This window comes from Trichosurus vulpecula, chromosome 1, assembly GCF_011100635.1.
Source record: "Trichosurus vulpecula isolate mTriVul1 chromosome 1, mTriVul1.pri, whole genome shotgun sequence".
In the NCBI taxonomy this organism is placed as follows: Eukaryota; Metazoa; Chordata; class Mammalia; order Diprotodontia; family Phalangeridae; genus Trichosurus; species Trichosurus vulpecula.
The window spans coordinates 45,554,685-45,581,397 of record NC_050573.1 but is presented as its reverse complement, the minus strand read 5'-3'; the positions used below and the strand labels follow the sequence as shown (position 1 = coordinate 45,581,397).

General features: G+C 37.4%; 1 protein-coding gene across 1 annotated transcript; it reads left to right on the top strand.

Moving 5' to 3' along the window:
- The first annotated feature begins 556 nt into the window (after positions 1 to 556).
- Positions 557 to 5,513, top strand: LOC118855352 (40S ribosomal protein S19-like). The gene is made up of 2 exons (XM_036765464.1): positions 557 to 592; positions 5,052 to 5,513. The coding sequence occupies exons 1-2, from the start codon at positions 557 to 559 to the stop codon at positions 5,472 to 5,474; spliced, it is 459 nt and encodes a 152-aa protein (XP_036621359.1). The 3' UTR covers positions 5,475 to 5,513.
- Positions 5,514 to 26,713: the final 21,200 nt, after the last annotated feature.

The window sequence follows — 26,713 nt, the reverse complement described above, 5'->3', positions numbered from 1 at the left end:
TTATTTACACACCTTTTGGGGTCCAAACCTATGATTTCACTGATGTAGGAAAGTCTTCTTGAAGATCACTGGAAGCTTCTGCATCATTGAGAAAGCCAGAACCAAAGGTCATAGCTTGGCAGGTATGTTTATGAGACTGCGGTGAGGGCTGTCTAGTGCTTTGGCCAAAAGTAGAGGTCACATTTAAGAACACATGGAATCCTGGTGCTCAAAGACAGGAAAAGGTGAGATACTGTGGCACAGCGGAAAGAGTGATGGATTTAGAATCAGGAAGAGCTAGGTTCAAATTCCCTCTCTGCCACTTACTACCTGTGTGATGTTAGGTGATGACTTGGCTGAGTCTCAGTTTCCTGCTCTGAAATAAGTTAATGTTTACTTTAAGGTTTGCAAATTGCTCTAGAAATATTATCTCATCTGATCCTCAAAATGACAAATTCTGCAAGCAACCAGGAGAAAGACCTTCAAATACAAAGGAAAGGAAAATTCATTAACACAAAATTATTCTGCACCCACAAGAAAATTCAGGAGGGAATTAAATAATTTATTCAGAAAAGCAATGGAGCTCAAGATGCAGCCCAAGGTGATCTACCCTGTAAATCTTAGCTTAACTATAAATGAAAAAAAGATGGACATTCAATAAAAAAGAGGCATTTGAAACATTCTTAGAAGAAGAAAAGAAATTGGATATGAAGATAGTATTTGTTTCTTGAATACCCCAGACGACAGAAATAGAAGAGGGGTGAATGATTGCAATAGCCAAGGACAGCAACAGTAACAGTGACAACAGAGATGCCAGTAAAAGACTTCTCTCTAAATGTACATAGAAAGATGTGGAGGCGAGTGAGATGGAGATAATGATGGAGAGGTGCGCCATGGGCATTATGAACAGAACTTTGAAAGATCCTAACTATCAGTGAATCCAAACGGGAGGAGGTATTGAGAACAAATTACAAAATGAGAGTGTTCATGTAAGGGAGAAAGGAGAATAGAGGAGAGTGTATGATGTGCTCTACTCAGATTGAGGGCTAAAAATGAGGAAAAACTGACTCCCGTGGTCTTTCCAGAAGAAAAGAGCCTTCAGGGGAGTTGGTAAGAAGGAAGGGGAAGGATTGGAAAATTGGGGTGTGGGGAAGGGGTGGTTTTATTATGGTGATGAAAGGGAGTTCCACTGATGAAGGTTCTTATGAGTGAAGAGACATATTCTGTGAAGGGAGATAGGAATCTTGCACTGAATGTTGCCTACAGAGATTTGGTACTTGAAGAGACTGACCATTCTGCCTTGGGAAAGAAGGAGTCAGAGCTCCTAGGGGTTACTGGTACCTGAGAGAGTGGGAAGGCATGGATCCAAGGAGGAGATTTTTGAGGCAAATATTGAGGGAAGGTGACCAGGAGTAGGGTATTACAGTGATGGGCAGCAATATCAAAGATGGAGCAGTGTCCTCTCACCTGCAGGAATTGGCATTTTCCAGAAACGAGGAACAATGGAAAAGGAGGAGTCAGAGGGCAAGCTCTACAAGGCAGTGGTAGAAATTGTTTAGAGGGAAGAGGCCCAGAATGAGTACTCCAGAAGGTTTGGTTCCTTGAGGAATACAGAATAGAGAGGGACTAGATAAGTATAGGGTCCCTGAACCAGAGAAAGAAGGTCTAGAGTAGATGGAAAGAAAAGATGGATAGTGAAGAGAGTGAGAGAGAGAAATCATCTCGGAAAGTGGCACCAAATAATGAAATTTAACAAATAAGCAAAAATCCAAAGGGAAGAGGTTAACAAAAGGAAAGGGGAGGAGTTTGAGGGTGAGTAGAAGAGAGCTGGTGGGAATTGGGCTACCTTAAAAAAAAAAAAAAGATTAACCTAAAGTAACCAAAGAGATATAGTACTGTGTTTATATTAGAAGGAAAAAAAATCTGAAAAAGATATCAATATTAGAGACAAAAAGGAACAATAGAAACCTAATTCCTATAATCTTAAATGTGAATGAATTAAACAATCCAATAAAATTAAGAGCAATAATTTCAATAAAAACAAAACTCCACAATCTGCTACTTACAAGAAACATTTAAAAAATAAAGACATAACAGAATAAAACTGAGGGATGAAAAAAAAAATACTATGCATCAAATAAATCTAAAGAGACAGGAAATGCAATCATGCTATGCTATTTGACAAAGCAAAACCAAATGTTCACAAATTTAAAAAGAGTAAACAAAGAAACTATATTATTCTGAAAAGAACCATAGACAACAAACTAATACAAGTATTAAATTAATATTCTCCAAATGCCTTAGCATCCAAATTCATAAACATTAAGTGAGCAACAAGAAGACAGATAGTAACACAATACTGACAGGAGACTTAATTGTCTAATATAATCTAACAGAAAGATAAACAAAAGAGAAAATGTTGAACTGAAAAAATTACTGGAGAAACTAGAGTTAAAAGATTTATGGTGTCTTCTAAATGGGACTGTAAAAGAAAATAAGTATTCTTCAGCAGCATCTGGAACTGCTACAAAAATTGACCATGGTGAGGTTGGAGTCAAGATGGCAGAGCAAAAGGTCACAATTGCCAAATCTCCCCTAAAATCACTTCTACAATCATAAAGTTGCTCAACTAAACTCTGATTGAGAAAGACAAGAAAAGGTCACTAAATAATTTTCCCAGCCCAGGTCAGCTTAGGAAGATAGAAAAAGAAGCCTGCAGACATTGACGCTGACCAGGAACCCAGCACAACAGAAGTAGCACCAGGCAGTGGCCAGCAGCAGCAGCACAGAGTAACCCAGCACCCAAGGACAGTAAGGGAACTGAAAACTTGTGCAGAAAGAGATCCCATGGACCCCTATACTAGCACAGGGTGAAAGATCAGGTGCTATTTGGCAGCTCTGTCATCCTTTACCCAGTTCTGGGTCACAATTCCAGTCTAACAGTTCTGTTGCCCAGTTGAGGTCTTCCAGAGTGGAAAGCAGTGGTCACGATCATGAGGGAGCACAGGCCCTACCTGTGCAAGGACTAGAATGATGACCAGGAGGAGAATGGACAAACCTCTCCCCAGATCATACCACATCAGAAGCACCAAAAACCTATAGGTCCCTAGACTGAGCTGTGAAAGCTGCAGAAGGCAGCAGAAGGGCATAACAGAGGCTCTCTCCCCATCGCCCCTAGAGATGAGCAGAGCCCAACACTAACATAAAGTCCAAAGTCAAGAAGTAGGCTAGAAAAGTGAGAAAAGAACATAAAAAGAACCTGACCACAAAAAAAAACTACTATGGTGACAGGGAAGTCCGAGACACAACCTCAGAAGAAGACAATGACTTGAAAACACTTACAAACAAAACCTCAAAGGAAAAAGTGTAGATAGAAGACAAGCCCAATAAGAATTGCAAGAAGAGCTAAAAAAAAGAGATTTTAAATGAACAAAAAAATTATTAAAAAATCAAAGCGGTAGAGAAGAAATTGGGAAAAGATACAAGAGCCATGAAAGAAAATTATCAAAAGAAAATCAACAGCTTGGTAAAAGAGAACAAAAAATACTGAAAAAAAATATTCAGTAAAAATTAGAATTGGACAAGTGGAAGCTAACGACTCCATGAAACACCGAGAATCTCTCCCACTCCACCTCCCCTAAAAGTTAAAAAATTGAAAAAAATAGAAGAAAATGTAAAATGTCTCATAGGAAAAATAACTGACCTGGGAAATAGATTGAGGAGAAATAATTTAAGAATTACTACTGGTCTACCTGAAAGCCATGAACAACAATTCTTTTTAAAAAGAGCCTTGACAAAAATTGACCATGTATTAGAGAACAGAGATATTACAAACAAATATAAAAAGACAGAAATAGTAAGTAAATCCTTTACAGAACCAATAGTTATTGGTTCAGGGACCATAAACAAAAGATAAAGACTCAAATGGAGACTTAACAGTCTTAAATAATGAATGAGTCAAAGAATAAATAATAAAAACAATAATTATATGAAAGAAAATAATAATGATTAAAAAACCTTCCAAAATTACTGGGATGCAGCTAAAGCAATCTTCAGGGGGAAAATCATAGAGGAAAATTTTATATCTCTAATCATAGCCTTACAAGCATATAATAGCAAAATAGAAAAATTGAGGAATAATGAACTGAAAGTTTATTTTTAATTAGAAAGCCAACAAATAAACAATCTTAAATAAGCACAAAAGAGGATATACTTATAGTTAGAGAGAAATAGATAAACTTAAAAAAAACTCATAGAAATGATAAATAAAATTAAGGAAATTGAGGCCCAAAGGAGTAAAGGACTTTTCCAGGGTCACATAACCTACATTAAGGACAGAACTTGAAGGCAGGTATTAAATCTCTGGAAATGCCAAAGTTACAGGAAGTATTAGGTATTTAGATGCATATTTCTGTCTTTTCTCTGTGACTAAAGACCAAGATATTTGTTGAAATAGCAGCTAAGGGGTGCCACAGTGCACAGAGATACTGGGCACTTAAAAATATTATTTCATTTGACCTTCACCACAACTCTGTGATGAAGGTGCTATTATTATTCCCATTTTACAAATGAAGAAACTGAGGCAAACAAAGGTTAAGTGATAGGCCCAGGGTCACACAGCTAGTAATGCTTGAGATCAGATTTGAACTCAGCTTTTACTGACTCCAGACCTCATACTCTATTCCTACATCACCTAGCTGCTCCAACCCCAACAAACAACAAACCACAATAACACTACTTTCCTGTAAAATGAAGCACAAAGAGATAATCTAAGAATAATTTAACTCCCAGTAAAGCATGATAAACCAAAAAAAGACCTAAATACCCTACTTTAAGGCATCATTAAAAAATTTCCTAGAAATACTGGAACCCACTGGTAGAATCCACAGGTTACCATCAGAGAAAAACATTAAAGAGAATGACAACAACGAGACAACACACTAAAATTTGTGGGATGCGGCCAAAGCAGTACTTGGGGAAAATTTTACATCTTTAAATGCATATATCAATAAAAGAGAGAAAGCCCTTTCCCCTGGTTGGCTGCGCGGAGCCCGCATGATGCCCGGAGTCAGGTGAAGGACGTGAACCAGCAGGAGTTCGTCCGGGCCCTGGCCGCCTTTCTGAAAAAGTCAGGGAAGCTGAAAGTCCCCGAATGGGTGGACACGGTCAAGTTGGCCAAACATAAGGAGCTGGCGCCCTACGACGAGAACTGGTTCTACACCCGGGCTGCCTCCACGGCCCGGCACCTTTACCTCCGAGGCGGGGCCGGCGTAGGATCCATGACCAAGATCTACGGGGGGCGCCAGCGCAACGGGGTCATGCCCAGTCACTTCAGCAGGGGCTCCAAGAGCGTGGCCCGGAGGGTCCTGCAAGCCTTGGAAGGCCTCAAGATGGTGGAAAAGGACCAGGATGGGGGCCGGAAGCTGACACCTCAGGGACAGAGAGACCTGGACAGAATTGCCGGACAGGGGGCAGCTGCCAACAAGAAACATTAAGACAAACTAGACCAGATTCATTAATAAATTGCCTTGTTCTTAAAAAAAAATAAAAAAATAAAAAAAAAATAAAAGAGAGAAAGAGCAGATCAATGAAGTGGGCATACAACTAAAAAAATAGGGTAAAAAACAAATTAAAAGCTCCTATTAAATACCAAAATGGAACTCACAAAAATCAAAGTAGATATTAATAAGATACAAAGTAAGGGGGGGGGGAACATTGAACTAATAAATAAAATTAGGAGTTGGTTTTACAAGAAAGAAAAAAACAATAAAATAGATAAACCATTAGTTACTTTGATTTTTTTAAAGGAAAAAAATTACTAGTATCAAAAATGAAAAGGGTGAATGCACCACCAATGAAGATGAAATTAAAGCAATTGTTAAGAGTTATTTTGCCCAATTATATGCCAATAAAAGTGACACTCTAAGTGGAAATGGATGAATATTTACAAAAATATAAACTGTCCAGATTAATAGAGGAAGAAATAGAATACTTAAATAACACTATCTTAGAAAAAAGAAATTGAATAAGTCACAAATGGGCTTCCTAAGAAAAAATTCTCCAAACCAGATGGATTTACAAGTGAATTCTATCAAACATTTAAGGAGCAATTAATCCCAATACTATATGAACTATCTGAAGCAGCAGTGGGATTCGGCAGCCTGCTAGGTGACTGAGCAGCCTTTTTTAAGGACCACTCTGCTCACCTCCAGGTTTGAGGAAAGAATAGAAAAGCTGCTCTAAAATTTGTCAGCTTCACCCAATCTTACCCTGCTGGCAACCCTGGACAACCCTGGCAACTGTGGCAAGTGGGGAACCCACCCTGTGGTAGAAACAAAAAAAATGTACAGAGTTTCGCAAAGATGATTCCGCTCACTATTGGTACATGGAATGTGTGCCCACTTAGAGACAACATGAAATCCAGTAGACCTGAAAGATGAACAGCTCTTGTTGCAAGAGAACGCAGCAGGTATTATATCCAAATAGCAGCCATGGTTGGCAAATGAAGGCCAGCTTACCAGAGTCAGAGCTGGATACATATTTTTCTGGAATGTCCACAGTGGAGGAGAGTGCCATGAAGCTGGCAAATGTTTTGCTTAATCAACAAGTTTGTATGCTTATCAAAAGGAGTGAATGACAGACTCATGACAATGTGATTGCCACTTGCAGGAAAACACCACACCACTATCATCAGTGTCTATGCTCCCACCATGATGAACCCTGATGAGGTCAAAGAAAAATTTTATGAAGACTTGGAGACCCTTATCATCAATGTGCCGAAAAAGGACAATTACGATTCTGAGTGACTTTAGTGCTAGAGTAGGCACTACTAGACGTGGCAGGGAGTCCTTGGGGGGAATGGAGTAGGAAACAGCAATAGCAATGGTCACTTACTGCTGAAGATTTGTGCATCTCATAACTTTCTCATTGCCAACACTGTCTTTCATTTACCTAAAATCAATAAAACTTCATGGAGGCACCCCTGCAGAAAACACTGGCATTTAATAGACTATGTCATTCTAAAGAGAAGCGACAGACAGGATGTGAGAGTGATGAAGGTGATCTATGGCACAGAGTACTGAACTGATGATAGACTTATCTTTTCCAAGCTAAATATTCACATTCAATAAAAGTTGTGGCCCCAAGACAAGCTGACTAGCAGAAAACTTAATGTCAATAGATTAGAGTACTTCTCTGAGCAGGAATAGTTCTTTTACTAACTTAGAGGGAAAGCTGAGCCAATACATTGTTGGCAAGAGTGGAGCAGAAAAGGAGTGGGCAGCCTTCAGAGATCTGGTGTACAGCACTGTATTTGCTCATCAGGGTCAGAATACTCACAAACACCGACTGGTTTGACAAAAAATTATGGGGAAAGCTGCTAAATGAAAAATGGGAATTCCATAAAGTTTACTAGCAGGGTAGTTCATCTGTCTCTAAGAACACAGTGTTTACCTCCATCAAAAGTAAAGCTTAGATAGATGCAGATGGCTCCATAAGAAGTCAAGTGAAATTCAGTTTTACACCAACAGTAACAATCCAAAGTACTTTTACAATGTCCTGAAGGCCATCAATGAGTCAAAGACCTATGGTGTGTCTCAACTACAGCAATGATGGAGTGACATTGATTACTCATAAGGACATGATCCTGGAGAGATGGGCTGAACACTTCCATAGTGTTCTCAACAGACTATCATCAATCAATGCTGAAGCCATCGATTATGTACCTAAGGTTGAAATCAATCCCTCTCTAGCTGCATCTCCAACTGAAGAAGAGGTTTGAATGCAATTAGGCTGCTCCCATGTGCCTCGTGCTGATTTTATTCCAGTTGAGATTTATAAGGAAAGGAGTCCACTACTCATACAAAAGGTGGCTGAAATTTTCTGGGTTAAATGGCAAGAGGAGGTAATCCCCCAGGAGTTCAAGGATGCTTCCATTGTCCAGTTCTATAAAGGAAAGGGAAATAGGTTGTCATGTGCCAATCATGGGGGTGGGGGTGTCTCTCCTTTAGTCATTGCTGGCAAGATACTTACCAGAGGTCTCCTTAATAAGTCGCTCATTCACCTGGAAGATGGTCATCTACCTGAGAGCCAGTGTTCTTCAGAAAGGGCCAAGGAATTGTCCATATGGTGTTTGCTGCCCAACAACTCCAAGAGAAATGCCAGGAGCAGAAGAGAGGTTGTACACAATGTTCATCAATCTGACCAAGGCCTTTGATACTGTCAGTCATGATATGTGGAAAATCATGTCAAAATGTGGTTGCCTGAAGAAGTTCATCAGTATTATACTTCAGTTGCATGAAAGGTTGCTTGTACAGGTTCTGGATAATGGATAATGCTCTCACGCTTTCCCAGTCACTCATGGAGAGAAGCAGGGCTGTATGCTTGCTCCCATGCTTTTTAGCAGGATGTTTTCAGCCATGTTGCCAGATGGTTTCAATGACAACAAAAATGGCATCAAGGTCAGCTATTGCATTGATGGCAAATTATCTATCTTGAAAAGGCTACAAGCCAACACTAACACAGAGGAAGAGTTGGTACATGATTTTTTTGTTTGCCGATGATTGTGCACTCAATGCATCCTCTAAGTAAGGATCTATTCTCTGCTGCTTGTGCTAGTTTTATACTAACAACATCAAGAAAACACAGGTTCTCCACCAGCCAGCACCACACCATCCATACATGGAACCACCGATTATAGCAAATGGAGAAATTTTGAAGACTGTGTTTAAGTTGACTTACCTTAGTAGTATACTTTCCAAAGATGTACACATAGATGATGAGTTCAACACATGCATTGTCAAAGGTAGCTCAGTGTTTGAGAGGCTCCAAAGGAAAGTACGGGAGAGAAGATGTATTAGCTTGCCTACCAGACTGAAGGTTTACAGAGCCATTGTGCTACCTCATTGTTTTTTGTTTGTTTGTTTTTTTGTTTTTGTTTTATAAATTTATTTTTAATTTTTAGTCTATAACACTCAGTTCCACAAATTTTGGGGTTCCAAATTTTCTCTCCCTCCCTCTCCTCTCCCCTCCCCTTCCCTCCAAGACAGCATGTAATCTAATGTAGGTTCTACATATACCTTCACATTGAACTTATTTACATAATAGTCCAGTTGTAAAGAAGAATTATAAGCAATGGAATGAATCAGGAGAAAGGAGAAATGAAACCAAAAAAGAAGGAAAAAAAAGAGAGCAAATAGTTTGTCTCAATCTGCATTCAGACTCCATAATTCTTTTTCTGGATGTGCATGGCTTTTTCCATCATGAGTCTTTTAGAGCCATCTTTGAACCTTGCATTGATGAAAGGAGTCAAGTCTGTTAAAGTTAGTCTTACAGATACCATGTGTCTGTAATCATGTATAATGATCTTCTGGTTCTGCTCCCTTCACTCAGCATTAGTTCGTATAAGTCATTCAAGGTTATAATGAAGTCCATCTGCTCCTCATTTCTTATTGCACAATAGTATTCCATTATATCCATATACCACAATTTGTTTAGCCATTACCAATTGATAGGCATCCCCTTGATTTCCACTTCTTTGCCACCACAAAAAGAGCTGCTATAAATATTTTTGTACATACGGGTCCATTTCCCACTTGGGTGATCTCTTTAGGATATAGCCCTAGAAGAGGTATTGCTGGGTCAAAGGGTATGTACATTTTTATAGCCCTCTGGACATAGTTCCAAATTGCTCTCCAGAATGGCTGGATCAGTTCACAATTCCAGCAACAGTGTAGCAATGTTCCAATTTTCCCACATCCTCCCCAACATTTATTATTTTCCTATTTTGCGTGTTAGCCAATCTGACAGGAGAGATGTGGAACCTAAGAGTTGTTTTGATTTGCATTTTTCTAATCAACAGTGAGTTAGAGCATTTTTTCATATGACTATAGATACCTTTAACTTCTTTCTCTGAAAACTGCCTGTTCATATCCTTTGACATTTCTCGATTGGGGAATGAATTGTATTTCTACAAATTTGGTTCAGTTCCCTGTATATTTTAGATAGGCGGTCTTTATCAGAGACACTGATTATAAAGATTTTTTTCCCAATTTTCTGCTTCCCTCCTAATCTTTGTTGCATTGGCTTTGTTTATACAAAAACTTTTCAATTTAACATAATCAAAATTAGCCATTTTGCATTTGGTAATGCTTCCTGTCTCTTGTTCTGTCATGAATTCTTTGCTTTTCCATAAATCTAATAGGTAAACTATTCCTTGCTCTCCCAAATTGCTTATAGTATCAGCCTTTATTCCTAAATCATGAACCTATTTTGACTTTATTTTGGTATATGGTGTAAGATATTGGTCTATGCTCAGTTTCTGCCCTACCATTTTCCAATTTTCCCAGCAGTTTTTGTGAAATAGTGAATTCTTAACCCAGAAGCTGGATTCTTTGGATTTATCAAAGAGTAGATGGCTATAGTCGTTGACTGCTGCATCTTGCATACCTAACCTATTCCACCACTCTGTTTCTAAGCCAGTACCAGGTAGTTTTGACGACTGCTGCTTTATAATACAGTTTAATATCTGGTATAGCTATGCCATCTTTCCTTGCATTTCTTTTCATTAATTCCCTTGATATTCTGGACCTTTTTTAATTCTTGCTATTATTTTATCCACCTCTATAAAATAATTTTTGGTAGTTTGATTGGTATGGCACTGAATAAGTAAATTAATTTAGGTAAAATTGTCATTTTTATTATATTTGCTCAGCCTAACCATGAGCAACTGATATTCTTCCATTTATTTAGATCTGACTTCATTTGTATGAAAAGTGTTTTTTAGTTGTGTTCATATAGGCCCTGGGTTTGTCTTGGCAGGTAGACTCCCAAGTATTTTATAGTGTCTACAGTAACTTTAAATGGAATTTCTCTTTCTATCTCTTGCTGTTGGGCTTTGCTAGTAATATATAGGAATGCTGAGGATATATGTGGGTTTATTTTATATCCTGCAACTTTGCTGAAGTTATTTATTATTTCAAGGAGTTTTTTACTTGATTCTCTAGGATTCTCTAAGTAAATCATCATATCATCTGCAGAAAGTGATAACTTAGTTTCTTCTTTACCTATTCTAATTCCTTCCATTTATTTTTCTTCTCTTATTCCTAAAGCTAACATTTCTAGTACCAAATTGAATAATAGGGGTGATAATGGATATCCTTGTTTCACTCCTGACCTTATTGGGAATGCATCTGGCTTATCTCCATTACATATAATGCTTGCTGATGGTCTTAGGTAGATGCTATTTATTTATTCCTATGCTTTCTAGTGTTTTTAATAGGAATGGGTGTTGTATTTTGTCAGAAGCTTTTTCTGCATCTAGTGAGATAATCATATGGTTTCTGCTAGTTTTGTTGTTGATATGATCAATTATGCTGATAGTTTTCCTAACATTGAACTAGCCTTGCATTCCTAGAATAAATCCTACCTGGTCATAGCATATTATTCTCTTGATAAGTTGCTGTAATCTTTTTGCTAATATTTTATTTAAAATTTTGGCATCAATATTCATTAGGGAAATTGGTCTAAAATTTTCTTTCTCTGTTTTGACTCTTCCTGGTTTAGGTATTAGTACCATATTTATGTCATAAAAAAATTTGGTAGGACTCCTTCCCCTATTTTGCCAATAGTCTATAAAGTATGGGAATTAATTGTTCTTTAAATGTTTGATAGGGCAGCTAGATGACACAGAGAGTAGAGCACCAGCCCTGGAGTCAAGAGGATCTGAGTTCAAATCCAGTCTCAGACACTTGACACATTTACTAGCTGTGTGACCTTGGGCAAGTCACTTAACCCCAATTGCCCTGTCTTCCCCCCTCCAAAAAAGAAAAATATTTGATAGAATTCCCATGTAAAACCATTTGGCCCTAGGGATTTTTTTCCTAGGGAGTTCATTGATGGCTTGCTCAATTTATTTTTCTGAGATGGGGTTATTTAGGTATTTTATTTCCTCTTCTGTTAACCTGGGTAATTTATATTTTTGTAAATATTCATCCATTTCCCTATGGTTGTCAAATTTATGGGCATACAATTGGGCAAAATAATTCCTAATTATTTGTTTAATTTCCTCTTCATTGGTGGTGAATTCATCTTTTTCATTTTTGGTACTGATAATCTGGTTTTCTTCTTTTTTTGTAATCAAATTGACCAAAAGTTTATCAATTTTATTGGTTTTTTCACAAAATCAGCTCTTAGTTTTATTTATTAGTTCAATGGTTTTCTTGATTTCAATTTTATTAACCTCTCCTTTGGTTTTCAGTATTCCTAATTTGTTATACAATTGGGGCTCTTCAATTTGTTCTTTTTCTAGCTTTTTCATTGATGTTCAATTCATTGATCTCCTTTTTCTCTATTTTATTCATGTAAGCATTTAGAGATATAAAATTTCCCCTAAGAACTGCTTTTCCTGCATCCCATAAGTTGTGGTATGTATCTCATTATTGTCATTCTCTTGAATGAAGTTATTAATTATTTCTATGATTTGTTCTTTGACCTACTCATTCCTTAGGATTAGTTTATTTATTTTCCAATTAATTTTTACATGGTCCTTTATTACAAATAATTTTTATTGCATTATTATCTAAAAAGGATGCATTGACTATTTCTGCCTTTCTGCACTGGATTGTGAGGTTTTTGTGTCCTAGTACACGGTCAATTTTTGAGTATGTGCCATGTACCACTGAAAAGAAGGTATATTCCTTTTTATCCCCATTCAGTTTTCTCCAGAGATCTATCATATCTACCTTTTCTAAAATTCTATTCACCTCCTTAACTTCTTTCTTGTTTATTTTGAGGTTAGATTTATCAAGTTCATATGCCCAAAAGGCTATAAAAATATGAATACCCTTTGACCCAGTAATACCACTTCTAGGGCTATATCCCAAAGAGATCACACAAGTGGGAAATGAACCTGTATGTACAAAAATATTTATAGCAGCTCTTTTTGTGGTGGCAAAGAATTAGAAATCAAGGTGATGCCCATCAATTGGGGAATGGCTAAACAAATTGTGGTACATGAATGTAATGGAATACTATTGTGCAATAAGAAATGAGGAACAGATGGACTTCACTGTAACCTGGAATGGCTTATATGAACTGATGCTGAGTGAGGGGAGAAGAACTGGCAGATCATTATACACAATTATAGACACATGGTATCTGTAAGGACTAACTTTGATAGACTTGACTCCTCTCATCAATGCAAGGTTCACAGACAGCTCCAAAAGACTCATGATGGAAAAAGCCATGCACATCCAGAAAAAGAATTATGGAGTCTGAATGCAGATTGAGACAAACTATTTGCTCTCTTTTTTTTCCTTCTTTTTTGGTTTCATTTCTCCTTTCTCATGATTCATTCCATTGCTTATAATTCTTCTTTACAACTGGACTATTAGGTAAATAAGTTCAATGGGAAGGTATATGTGGAACCTACATTGGATTACATGGTGTCTTGGGGGGGAGTGGTGAGGAGAGGGAGGGAGAGAAAATTTGGAACCCCAAAACTTGTGAAACCAAGTGTTGTAAACTAAAAATAAAAAATAAATTTATCATTTAAAAAAAAGATTTATCTAGTTCAGAGAGGGGGAGGCTGAGGTCCCCCACTAGTATAGTTTTGCTGTCTATTTTGTCCTGTAACTACCTTAACTTCTCCTCTAATAATCTGTATGCTATGCCATTTGGTGCATATATGTTAAGTAACGATATTGCTTCATATAGACATATGGTGCCTTTTAGCAGGATATAGTGTCCTTCCTTAGATTTCAATTAGATCTCTTTTTGCTTTTGCTTTGTCTGAGATTTTTCACTTTAGGTGAAGCATAATATATTCTACTCCAGCCTTTTACCTTTACCCTGTGTGTATCCCCATTTCAAATGTGTTTCTTGTAAACAACATGTTGTAGGATTATGGTTTTTAATCCATTTTCCTATCTGCCTCTGTTTTATGGGAGAGTTCATCCCATTCACATTCACAATTATGATTACTATCTGTGTCTTTTTCTCCATCCTATTCCTCCCCCCCACCACCATTTATGCTTTTATTTCTCTCTTCTCCCTTCCACTCCTCAAAAGATTTTTGCTTTTGACTGCCTCCTTCCTCAGTTTTCCCTCCCTATTGACTCCCCTCCCTTATCTTACCCTTTTCCCCTTGCTACTTCTTCCCTCCCTTCTGACCACACACCCCACTTTCTTTCCCCTTTCCCCTCCTACTGCCTGTAGGACAAATTTGATTTCTATGCTTATCAGGGTATGTTATTCCCTCCTTGAACCAGATCTGATGAGAGTAAAGCTCAAATACTGCTCTTCTCCCTCCCTTTTTTCCCTCTACTATAATATGTTTTTGTGCCTCTTCATGTGATGTAATTTACCCTTTTCTACCACCTCCTTACCTCTTCTCCAGAACCATCCCTTTACACCCCTTAATTATGTTTTATATGATGATAACAGTTACTTTATACTGACACCCTCAAGCTATATATCCCTTTCAATTGTCATAATAACTGTTCAGTTCTCAAGATTGATATGTATAACATATATAAAACAATATAGTCCTATATAAGGATGTAAATAATTTGCCCTTATTGAATAACAAGGATTGTTTTCCCCGTTTACTTTTTTATGTGTGTGTCTCTCTCTCTTGAGTATTGTATTTGAAGATCAAATTTTCCATTGAGTTCTGCTTTTCATCAGGAAAGCCTGGAATTCACTTATTTCATTAACTGTCCACCTCTTTGCCTGAAAAATTATGCTCAATTTTGCTGGGTAGTTGATCCTTGGTTGTAGTCCAAGCTCCTTTGCCTTTCAGAATACCATGTTCCAATTCCTCCTGTCTTTTAATGTAGAAGCTGCAAGATCCTGCATGATCCTGACTGTAGTTCCGCAATAGTTGAATTTTTTCTTTCTAGTTGCTTACAGTATTTTCTCCTTGACCCGATAATTCTGGAATTTGGCTAAAATATTCCTTGGAGTTTTCAATTTCGGATCTCTTTCAGGGGGTGATAGGTGGATTTTTTCAATGATTATTTTACCCTCTGGTTCTAGGACCTTGGGGCAGTTAGCCTTGATAATTTCTTGGAAGATACTGTCCAGGCTCTTTTTTTCATCATGGATTTCTGGTAGACCAATCATTCTTAGATTGTCTTTCCTGGATCTATTTTCCAGGTCAGTTGTTTTTCCAATCAGGTATTATACATTTTCTTCTATTTTTTCATTCATTAGATTTTGTCTGACTGATTCTTGATGCCTCAGAGAGTCATTAGCTTCTACTTGCCCAATTCTGATTTTTAACTAATTGTTTTCTTCATTTAGCTTCTGAACCTCCTTTTCCATTTGGTTAATTTTACTTTTCAAGAATTCATTCCCTCCAATTAGATTGTGAACCTCCTTAACCATTTCGCTGATTTTACTTTTTAAAGATTTGTTCTCATCAGTGAATTTTTTTCCATTTTTTTCTTTTATCTCTCTAATTTGGTTTTTAAAATCCTCCTTGAGCTCTTCCAGGAATGCTTTTTGGACTTGAGATCAGTTCACATTTCCTTCTGAAGTTTCAGTTGTGGGTATCCATGCTATCCTCTTCTGAATTGGTATTTTGATCTTCCCTGTCTCCATAAAAAGAATCAATAGTCCTCAGTTTTCTTGATTGCTTCTTCATGTTAGTTATCTTTTTCCTGGCTTTTAAAGTGGATTTCTGCTTCTGGAACTTAGGGAGCCCTGTCCCAAGCTTCTTGTGCTAGGAACTGTGGGCCTCTGGTTTCGTGAGGTGTGGGGGAGGGGTGGTCTGGCTGCTGGAAGTCTCTTCTTCCCCTAGGGCTGCACTACAGCATGGGTAGTCTCAGCAGTTGTTTGTGCTGGTATCTGCCACTTGCCCTGGCTGCGTGAAGGCATGTCTGGGGTCCTGGTGTTGATGCTTATTGGCTCCACCGCCCTGGGGTTCAGGAACTCCCACTGTTTGGCTACTGAAGCCCCATTTCTGGCTCTTCTATTTCAGGGTTTCTCTCAAGGGAGTATTATCTGGATGAAGAAGGGAGGGACGAGAGCCATTTTACCTGGCCATCACGGCTCCTGGAAGTTCAAGAAGGCGAGCTTCAAACCTTTAGACTGTGGGCTGCAAGCCTCTGTAGTTGCTCTCATGGCTGCAGGCATTGCACTGCTGCCTCCGGTAACTCCGACAGACTCCCATCCTGGGCTTATAGGCCTGGAGATCACCACCAGTTTCACCCACCCAGCCCTCTTCCAACCCGGTCTGCTGGCTGGGTTCTACACCTGCTCCCACTTTGGTGTGTTCTGGTGCAGTTCCCTGTGCCAGGCACTCCCCCAGCCCACAGTTCCATCCTGTCAACTCTGCAGACTCTCCTGGCTTGGAAATTTGCCACACTCAGTCTGTTAGTGGCTTCTGATGCTCTCAAATGTGCTCAGATTCACTTTTTTAGAGGTATCTGATGGAATTTGTGAGGGAGCTCCAGTAAGTCCCTGCTTTCACAGTGCCATCTTGGCTCTGCCCCAACGACCTCATTGTGGTATGACTGTGAAACCTGGGCAACATATCAGCACCATGCCAGAAAAGTGAATTGCTTTCATGCAAGTTGTCTTAAGAAGATTCTGAAGATCACCTGGCAAAATAAGGTGCCAGACACTGAGGTCCTTTCTCAAGCTTAACTTGGCAAATATTAGAGTGCAAAAGAGGAAAGAAGACTGCTTCTTAGAGCATGCCACCTTGGAAGCAAAGAAAAGTTACAGACACTCACAACTAGCTCTGAAAACAGCAGCATGAAAAACCTGAAGTTTGGGACAATGCCCCCTAAACCACAGGGGCAGAGCTCAACTTTAACATAAAGTTAAAATCAAGAAGTAGACTAGAAAAATGATCAAACAGCAACAACAACAACAACAAAAGAATCTGACCATAAAAAGTTACAATGGTGACAGGAAATGTCAAGACACAAATTCAGAAGAAAATTATGTCAAAAAACCTAGAATCAAAGCTTCAAAGCGGGAAAAAATATAAATTGGACACAAGCCCAAAAAGAATTGGAAGAACTAAAAAAAGATTTTGAAAATAAATAGAAGTAGAGAAAAAATCGGGAAAATAAATGAAAGTGGTACAAAAAATATGAAAAGAGACTCAACAGCTCGATAAAAAGAGGTACAAAAATCCACTGACGAAAAGAACTGCTTAAAAAGTAGAATTGGCCAAATGAAAAAAGAGCTACAAAAGCTCAGTGAAGAAATAATTCCTTGAAAATTAAAAATGGACAAACAGAACATGTATGTCCATGAGACATAAAAGTACAATAAAACAAAATCAAAAGAATGAAAATCTAGAAGAAAATGTGACATATATCATTGGAAAAACAACTGACCTGGAAAATAGAACAAGGAGAGATAATTTAAGAATTATCGGACTACCTTAAAGTCATGATCAAAGAAAGAGCCTAGATGTTATATGTCAGGATATTATCAAGGAAAATTGCCCTGATATTCTAGAATCAGAGGGTGAAACAGAAATTGAAAGAATTGACCAATCATGTCCTGAAAATGAAAACTCTCAGGGATATTATTGCCAAAATCCAGAGACAACAGGTGAGGAAGAAAATATTGGAAGTAGCCAGAAAGATACAATTCAAATATTGTGGAGCCACAGTCAGGAGCACACAAGATTTAGCTACTTTCCCAATAAAGAATTAGAGAGCTTGGAATATGATATTCTGGAAAGTTAAGGAACTAAGATTCAACCAAGAATAATCTATCCAACAAAACTGAGTATAATCCTTCAGAGGAGAAATTGTTATTTAATGAAATAGAGAATGTAAACATTCCTAATGAAAAGACCAGAGCTGAAAAGAAAATTTTTATTTTCAAATACAAGACTGAAGAGAAGCATAGAAAGGTAAACATGAAAGAGAAATCATAGGGGATTAAATAAGGTAAAACTGTTTACATTCCTATATGAGATGACACTTGTAACTCCTAAGAACTTAATCATTATTTGAACAATTAGAAGAAGTATATATAGACAAGTGACAGGGGTGTGAGTTGACCATTATGGGATGATTTCCAAAAAAATAAAATGAAAGAGAAGGGGGAAGTGAAAAGAAGAACAGGGAAAATTATCTCACATAAAAGAGGTAGGAGAAGAAGAGTTTTTAGAGGGGAGGGAAAGATGGGGGAGTTAACAACCTTAAACTTTACTCTCATTGGAATTGGTTCAAAGAAATAATATACACACTCACTTGGCTACCGGAATCTATCTTACCCTATAAGGAAATAGGAAAGGAAGGAGATAAGAAAAGGGGGAAGGGGGGGCTGAAAAAAGCAAGGGTGAATTGAAGGAGGTAGTGGCCAAAAGCAAAACAGACTGCTGAGGAGGGACAGGGGAGAGAAAGACAGAGGCAGGATAAACAAGGAAAAAATAAGAAGAAAGGAAATACAGTTAGTAATCATAACTATAAATGTGAATAGGTTGAACTCATCCACTAAAACTAAACCAAAACCAAACCACCACCCAAAACTAAAAGGAAGCAGACAGCAGAATGGATTGAAAACCAGAATCCAACAATTTGTTGTTTACAAGAAACACACTTGAAACAGAAAGATGCACGTAGAGTAAAAATAATGGGCTAGAGCAGAATCCATTATGCTTCAGCTGAAATAAAAAAGATGGGGGTAGCCACCATGATCTCAGACAAAAAAAAATAGTTCCAATTAAAAGAGATAAGCAGGGAAACTACATTTTACTAAAAGGTACCTTCATGACAATGAAATAATATAAATACTAAACATATATGCACCTAATGGAATAGCATCCAAATTTTTAAGGGAAAAGTTAAAGAAGGAAATAGACAGTAAATAGACAGTAAAACTATATTAATGGGGGACCTCAATTTTCCCCTCTCAGAACTAGATAAATCTAACCATAAAACAAGAAAGAAGTTAAAAAGATGACGAGAATCTTAGAAAAGTTAGACATGATAGACTTCTGGAGAAAACTGAATGGAAACAGAAAGAAGTATACCATTTGCACATGGTATCTTCACAAAAATTGATGATTATGTTAGGACATAAAAACTTCACAACCAAATGCAGAAAGGCAGAAATATTAAATGAATACTTTTCAGACCATAATTTCATAAAAATTACATTTAATTAAGGGCCATGGAAACATGGATCAAAAATCAATTAGAAACTAATCTAATCCTAAGAATAAGTGAGTCAAAGAACAAATCACAGAAATAATCAGTAATCTCATTAAAGAGAATTACAACAAGAAACAACATACCAAAATTTATGGGATGCAGCAAAAGCAATACTTAGGGGGAAATTTATATCTCTAAAAGCTTACATCATCAAAAAGGAGAAAGAGTAGAACAATGATTTGGGCATGCAACTAAAAAGAACTGGAAAAAGAACTAATTAAAAATTCCCAATTAAACACCAAATTGGAAATCCTGAAACTCAAAGGAGAGACTAATAAAATAGAAAATAAGAAACCCACTGAACTAATTAATAAAACTAAAAGTTGGTTTTATGAAAAAGGCAATAAAATTAATAAACCATTGTTAATTCGATTTTTAAAAAAGAAGGAAGAAAACCAAATTACCAGTATAAAAACTGAAAAGGATGAAAGCACCATGAATAAAGATGAAACTGAAAGCAATTGGGAGTTATTTTGCCCAATTATATGCCAATAAAACTGACAGTCTATATGAAATAGATGAACATCTACAAAAATATGAACTGCCCAGATTAACAGACAAGGAAATAGAATACTTAACACTATATTAAAAAAGAAAATGAACAAGCCATCAATGAGCTCTCTAAAGAAAAATTCTCAGGACCAGATGTATTCACAAATCAATTCTACAAACAAAGAACTATTAATTCCAATACTATATAAATTATTTGGAATAATAGTCAAAGAAGTAGTCTTACCAAATTCCTTTTATGAAACAAATGTAATGCTGATACCTAAACCAGAAAGAGCAAAAACAGAATGAAAACCAAAGACCAATTTCTCTAATGAATATTGATGCAAAAAAAATTAAAGAAAATGCTAGCAAGGAGATTACAGCAATATATCCCAAAGATCATACATTATGACCAGGTGGGATTTATACCAGAAATGCCAGACTAGTTCGATATTAGGAAAACTAACATCACAATTGACTATATCAATAACAACAACAACAAAAATCATACAATTATCAGAACAGATGCAGAAAAAGCTTTTGACAAAATACAAGTCATTCCTATTAAAAGCACTATAGAGCATAGGTATAAGTGGAACTTTCCTTAAAATGATAAGTAATATCTATCTAAAACCACTGGCAAATTCTATCTGTAATAGGGATAAGCCAAAAGCCTTTCCAATAAGATCAGGGGTAAAGTAAGGATACCCATTATTATTACCATTATTCAATATATTACTAGAAATGTTAACTATAACAATAATAGAAGAAAAAGAAATCGAAGGAATTACAATAGGTAGTGACAAAACAAAACTATCACTCCAAATAATATGATAGTATACTTAGAAAATCCCAGAGAATTAACTAAAAAATTAGTTGAAATAATTAACAACTTCAGCAAAGCTGCAGGATATAAAATAAACTCATGCAAATCATCACCATTTCTTTACATTGCCAACAAAGTCCAGTAGGAAGAGATGGAAAGATAAATTCCACTTAAAATACCTGAAGACAATATAAAACACTTGGGAGTCTGCTTGTCAACACAAACCAAGGAACTACATAAACATAATTACAAAATACTTTCCACATAAATAAAGTCAGAGCTATTGAAGATATGTTAATTGTTCATGGGTAGGCCAAGACAATATAATAAAAATGACAATTCTACTTAAGTTAATTTATTTATTCAGTGCCATACCAATCTATCAAAAATTATTTTATGGAGCTAGAAAAAAATAACAAAATTCATCTGGAAAAGCCAAAGATCAAGAATATCAAGGGAATCAATGGGGGTGGGGGAGTGGGGGAGGGCGGGGAGAGAAATGTGAAGGAAGGTGGCCTAGCAGTACCAGATTTCAAACTATATTACAAAACAAGAGGCCAGACTTGAACTCATGGAGATGAGTTTTCCTAACTCCAGGTCTGGTGCTCTATCCACTGAGCCACCCAGCTACCCCTTTAAGTGATTACTAATACCAACCAATAGGTCTTTAATGGTGATATAATATCCCTTAAGTTAAAGGCAAATTGAAAAACCTCTTCCCCACAGTAAGAATCACTTAGGAAGCCTCACAGCTTCTCAAAACATTCAGATTTCTCATTTAGGTTAGTCAGATACATTGCAGGTAAATATTCGAGGAGAAGAAAGATTATAATATATTCTGAGGAGTTTGGGCTATGCCTTTTTAGTTTCAGAGAAATAAATGATTAGTAAGAATTGAAGTAGCAGATGTTATTCTTCAGGGTGTAAAAAGCTCTTTGAAACAAGATGGAAATTTCCAAAAGAAATCAATGAGCATTTAGTATATATTGTAGATTAGTGTCCTAAATGTTTTATACTTCTGTCTTCATAGCATCTACCACAATGCTCAATAAACAATTAGTCGTCAAAGAAAGTACTAGCCTGAATCTTATAGTAAGAGAGAGAGATAAAATAGGAAGTCCTTCAAGGCATTCAAAATAGTATGAGCAAAGATGGAGCAGGAAAGTACAGGCAGGACCAAGGAAAAGGAAGGAGAGAATCTGTTCAAGAGAGTAGCACCTTGAAGGTCAATTAATCCACAAGTATTTACTAATGTGTCTATAGTCTAGGCAATGGAGATACAGAAACAGTCCTTGCTGTCAAGGATCTTACATTCCAACTGTGGTGATTATATCATATATACAAAGTACATTCAGAGTAACAAAGTAATTTCAAAGAGATTTCTAACAAGTAGGAACATCACTTCAGATCCCCTGTGGGAGGCTGGGTTTGAGCTTTGCTTTGAAGATGGGGATTTTCCCAGGCAGAAGTGAAGGAAGGAGTACATTCCAGATATGGGCAACCACTTATGCAAATGTAGGCAGGCAGAAGATGGAAGGCCATTTACAAACAACAATTGGCAAGCCAGTTTGACTGGAAGTTATGCATAAAAAGGAATAATAAATAAGACTGGAAAGTTAGGTAGGAGCCAGATTGAAGACGGTTTTAAATGCCAGACTGAGAAGTGTTTATTGAATGTTTATCTCACCTAGAGTCAAAAGGGAGTGATGGAAAATATCTGGGTGGTGGCAATGAAGCTGGAAGGGATAACAGATGCAGAAGCACAAGCAATGACATTTGGCAACTAACTAGAATAGATCATATCAGTTACCATCCATTCCCTAAGTACAGAAAATCTTAAAACCTCTGGTCTGCTGTCTCAGGGAAGGGGCAGTGGAGGGAGGGAGGAAAGGACAGAATTTGGAACTCAAAACTTTTTTTAAAAAAAAGTTTTTAAAATTGTTTTAACATGTAAGTGGGGAAAAATAATATATTGTTTTTAAAAAACCCTCTGGTCCTCGGCTTCTTTTCTGCACTGAGGGCAAATGATGCTAACATCTAAGTTTCAGGTTTACATTCCTAACTGCCTTGTAGGGATCTCCAGCTGTACATCCCCTAGCAACTCAAAGCCAATATATAAAAATTCATCATTTAATACAAATCTGCTCATCCTATTTCTGCACCAAAGTTTCCAGGCTTGAATGAAATCTGGGAATCATCTTTGATGACAATCTTTACTTACTTACTCACATCCAAATCTGTTCCTTCTACCACTCCAATCTCTCATATTTAACCCATTAGCTCTCCACTGTCACTGACACTGTTCTTATTACTTATTCATAAACTATCTCCCCACTGTTGACCTCTACATGCTGACTACCCCCCAAGCAATCCCTCCACCATCAGATTTCTTTCTGAAACTTAGCTTTGATGCTGTGCCCCTGCTTAAGAACCTTCAATGGCTCCCCAACAACTGAATACAAATTCAACATACTTAGCATGGCAATCAAGGCCTTCTACAACCTAGTCTCAACCTATCTTTTGAATTTTATCTTCCAATAAAAGCAATTCAAATAGATTCCCCACTTTCATGTCTCTGTGGCTTTGCCTCTCCCATTTTTTCAGTTCAAATGCCTCCCCTTCCTCTAGGAAACCTTTTCCTATCTCTTCTATTAGAAGTGATCTCTCACCACAAGCTTTTGTACATACTATCATCAACAAAACCCAGCAGCAAGAGAAAGAAAAAGAAATTCCACTAAAAATAACTGTGGACAATATAAAATACTTGGGAGGCTACCTGCCAAGATAACCCAGGAACTAAATGAACACAATTACAAAACACTTTCCACACAAAGTCACATCTGAACAATTAGAAAAACATTAATTAATGCTCATGGGTAGGTTTTTTTGCTGTTTAATCATTTCATTCATGTCTAACTCTTCATGACCCCATTTGAGGTTATCTTGGCAAAGATACTGGAGTGGTTTGCCATTTCTTTGTGCAGCTCATTTTACAGATGAGGAAACTGAGGCAAACAAGATTAAGTGACTTGCCCAGGGTCACACAGCTAGGAAGTGTCTGAAACCAGATTTGAACTTAGGAAGATGAGTCTTCCTGAATCCAGGGCTGGCACTCTATCCATTTGCCACCTATCTGCCCCTCATGGATAGGCCAAGACAATATAATAAAAATGATAACTCTAAATTTATTTATTCAGTGTCATACCAATCAAATTACCAAAAATAATCTTATATAAGGCTAGGTCTAGAAGAACAAAAGGTCAAGAATATCAAGGGGATTAATTTTTAAAATGTGGAGGAAGGTAGCCTAGCAATACCAGATCTCAAACTGTATTATAAAACAATAATCATCAAAAGACTCTGGTACTGGCAAAGAAATAGCATGGTGGATCAGTGGAACAGATTAGGTACACAATACAGAGTAGTAAATGACTATAGAGACTATGAGAAAAAAAGATACATTCCTTTCTATTCCTATTCAATTTTCTCCAGAGGTCTATCATAAGTAACTTTTCTAAATTTCTATTCATTTCTTTAACTTCTTTCTTGCTTATTTTTGCTTAGATTTATCCAATTCTGAAATGGGCAAGTTGGGGTCCCCCCACTAGTATGGTTTTACTGTCTATTTTCTTCTGTAGTTCATTTTTTTTCCTATAAGAATTTGGAAACTATGCTATTTGGTGCATATATGTTTAGTATTGATGCTATTTCATTGTCTGTGGTATCTTTTAGCTAAACGTAATTTCCCTACTTTTCTCTTTCAATTAGATCTATTTGTTTTTGTTTTGTCTGAGATCATGATTGCTACTCCTCTTTTTTTTTTAGTTCAGCTTAAGTATAATCGATTCTCCTCCAGCCTTTTACTTTTACTCTGTGTGCGTCTCACTGCTTCAAGTGTGTTTCTTGTAAATAACGTATTGTAAGATTTTGATTTTTAATTCACTTTGCTATCTGCTCCCATTTTTATGGAGTTCATCCCATTCACATTCATAGTTATGATTACTAGCTTTATTTTCCTCCATCCTGCTTTTTCTCCTTGTTTATCCTTCTCTGTCTCCTTTCACTCTGCCCCTCCTCAAAAGTGTTTTGCTTCTGACCACCACCTCCCAATCCACTTTCTCTTCTGTCAGTCCTTCCCTTTATTTTATTCCCCTGCTCTTCTCCTTCCCTATAGGGAAAGGTAGAATTCTATGCCTAGCTGAATGTTATTCCCTCTTTGAATCAATTCCGATAAATTCAAGCGTTGCCCACCACCACCGCCACCATCTTTCCCTCCATTGTAAAAGCTCTTTTATGTGTCTTTTATGTGATATAACAGGGTGTATGGGGTTATTAAGGGAGGACTAACTCCTCTGTTGTGAGGACTTGCTGACCCCTTTTCAGGGACTGTCTATAAACCTTTGGTGTCCACCCAGTTACCCAACTCTATTCTGTTGCCTCCAAGAAGTTTTAGCTTGCACAGGGGCCACACCCTGGCAAAACCATCTCCATAGATGGGCTAAACTAAGTTGAGGAAAACTGACAGGTCTCAAACCCATCAGTGAATCAGAGGGATGTCTACTTCAAACATATGAAGACTTCGCCATAGGCAGAATGGGCAGATGAGAACAATTTATTCCATGAAGGCAGCTGAAGTAGGTGCTATGGAACACTTAGAGCTTGGTTAGACATGGAAGACCCCAAGGTCATCCCTGCATCTCCAGTCATCCTGACTTTTGTCTTGCCACTGGACTTCAATGACTAGAGGAGAGAGTGAGACAGACGATTTTGTGCAACTCTGTCTCACCTAAATCCAATTCACCCCAAAATTAAGACATCACCCTGCGATGATATTGGTCCTCTTGGAAGAAGGACAAACAAGAATAACATGTATAATATTTACATACTTTGTCTAAAAATTCCCTTTGTTGTAAGCAACTTGTGGTAGGTGCTATGTCTTATTCTTTGTTCCCCACTTAGTACTTAGTAATGTTTTAGATGTCATGTGCTCAAAAAAGTTTGTCAAATTTTAGTGCCTAACTTCAAATTTGTTTTCCATGTAAATATCTCTTCCACTGGTTTCTTTCACATATATGTCCTTTGAAAACACTCAACTATAAAACTTGTTCTTGTCCTTTGAGTCTCCATACTGGAGGCAGCAACATGGCTCAATAGATAGAACCTGGAGTCAGGGAGACATGTCTTCAAATCTGGCCTCAGACAATTCCTAGCTGTGTGATTCTGAACAGGTCACTTCCCCTTAGCTTGCCTCAGTTTTCCCATCTGTAAAAGGGGGGTGGGTCATAATAGCACCTACCTTCCAGGGTTGTTATGAGCATGAAATAAGATATTTGTAAAGTAAGGACTTGTCGCTGGGCCTGGCACATAGTAGGCACTATATCAACGCTCTTCCTCCCTTCTTCTTGCCATGCTACCACCCTTTCCCAGATCTCATTTCCATCTCCTGCTCAAGGAGGGCAATTGTGTCTGGAAAGGCAAATGTCCCATTACTCTGTTCCATCCCTGTGACTTTCCCAATCAAAAGGCTCTCCCCTAGCCACAACTTCCCTACATGTCTCCAATATCTCCAAGGGACAAGCCCCTTGAGGGAAGGGAATCTCATTCTTGTAACTGTCACCCCATTACTCATCCCACTGTACATATACCTAATAAATGTTTTTCCATTCATTCCTTCAAAGGCCCTCTTCTGGGAACTAATTCCACCTAGTTTTTATTCACTTCAGCTAACAACCAACCCTCTGTACTTAAGCATATATTTTTCTACAATTCTAGTTAACTATGTAACCATTTCCTGAGCATGGGTCAGATTACCTCCACAGGTAATAATTGAAGGCAGTAATCCTTTCTTTGTACAGCTCTATTGTCCTTAATATGGTGGCTTTGCATTTTGAGGGCACTGAGATAGAAAAATTGTTTCAATAAGTTATGGAATTTAGAAAGAAAAATTAAATGAAATTCTATGGCTGGCAACCCAGAGAATGGCCAGAACAGGATAAAGAATGTACTAGGCTATTCAAATATATTCATATTTCTTCTGTTTTAAATACCCGAATGTAGCCTTTTGAAAACAACAACAAACACAACACCCCAGCAGACACCAAACTTTTTCTCCCCTGGGGGAGGAAAGATGAACAAATTAAGTGAATTTCCCTTTTGCCCTCATTGGAACAAGAGAAAGCTCTTTTGTTAAAAATGGGATTTGAAAAAAAATAATAAAAATGAGATTGGC

Excerpts from the sequence above, each read along its gene's own strand:
- LOC118855352 (XM_036765464.1), top strand. The coding sequence starts at position 557 with ATGGAGCTCAAGATGCAGCCCAAGGTGATCTACCCT. Across the intron at positions 593-5,051 it reads AGCCCAAGGTGATCTACCCT|GTGAAGGACGTGAACCAGCA; the intron begins GTAAATCTTAGC and ends GCCCGGAGTCAG.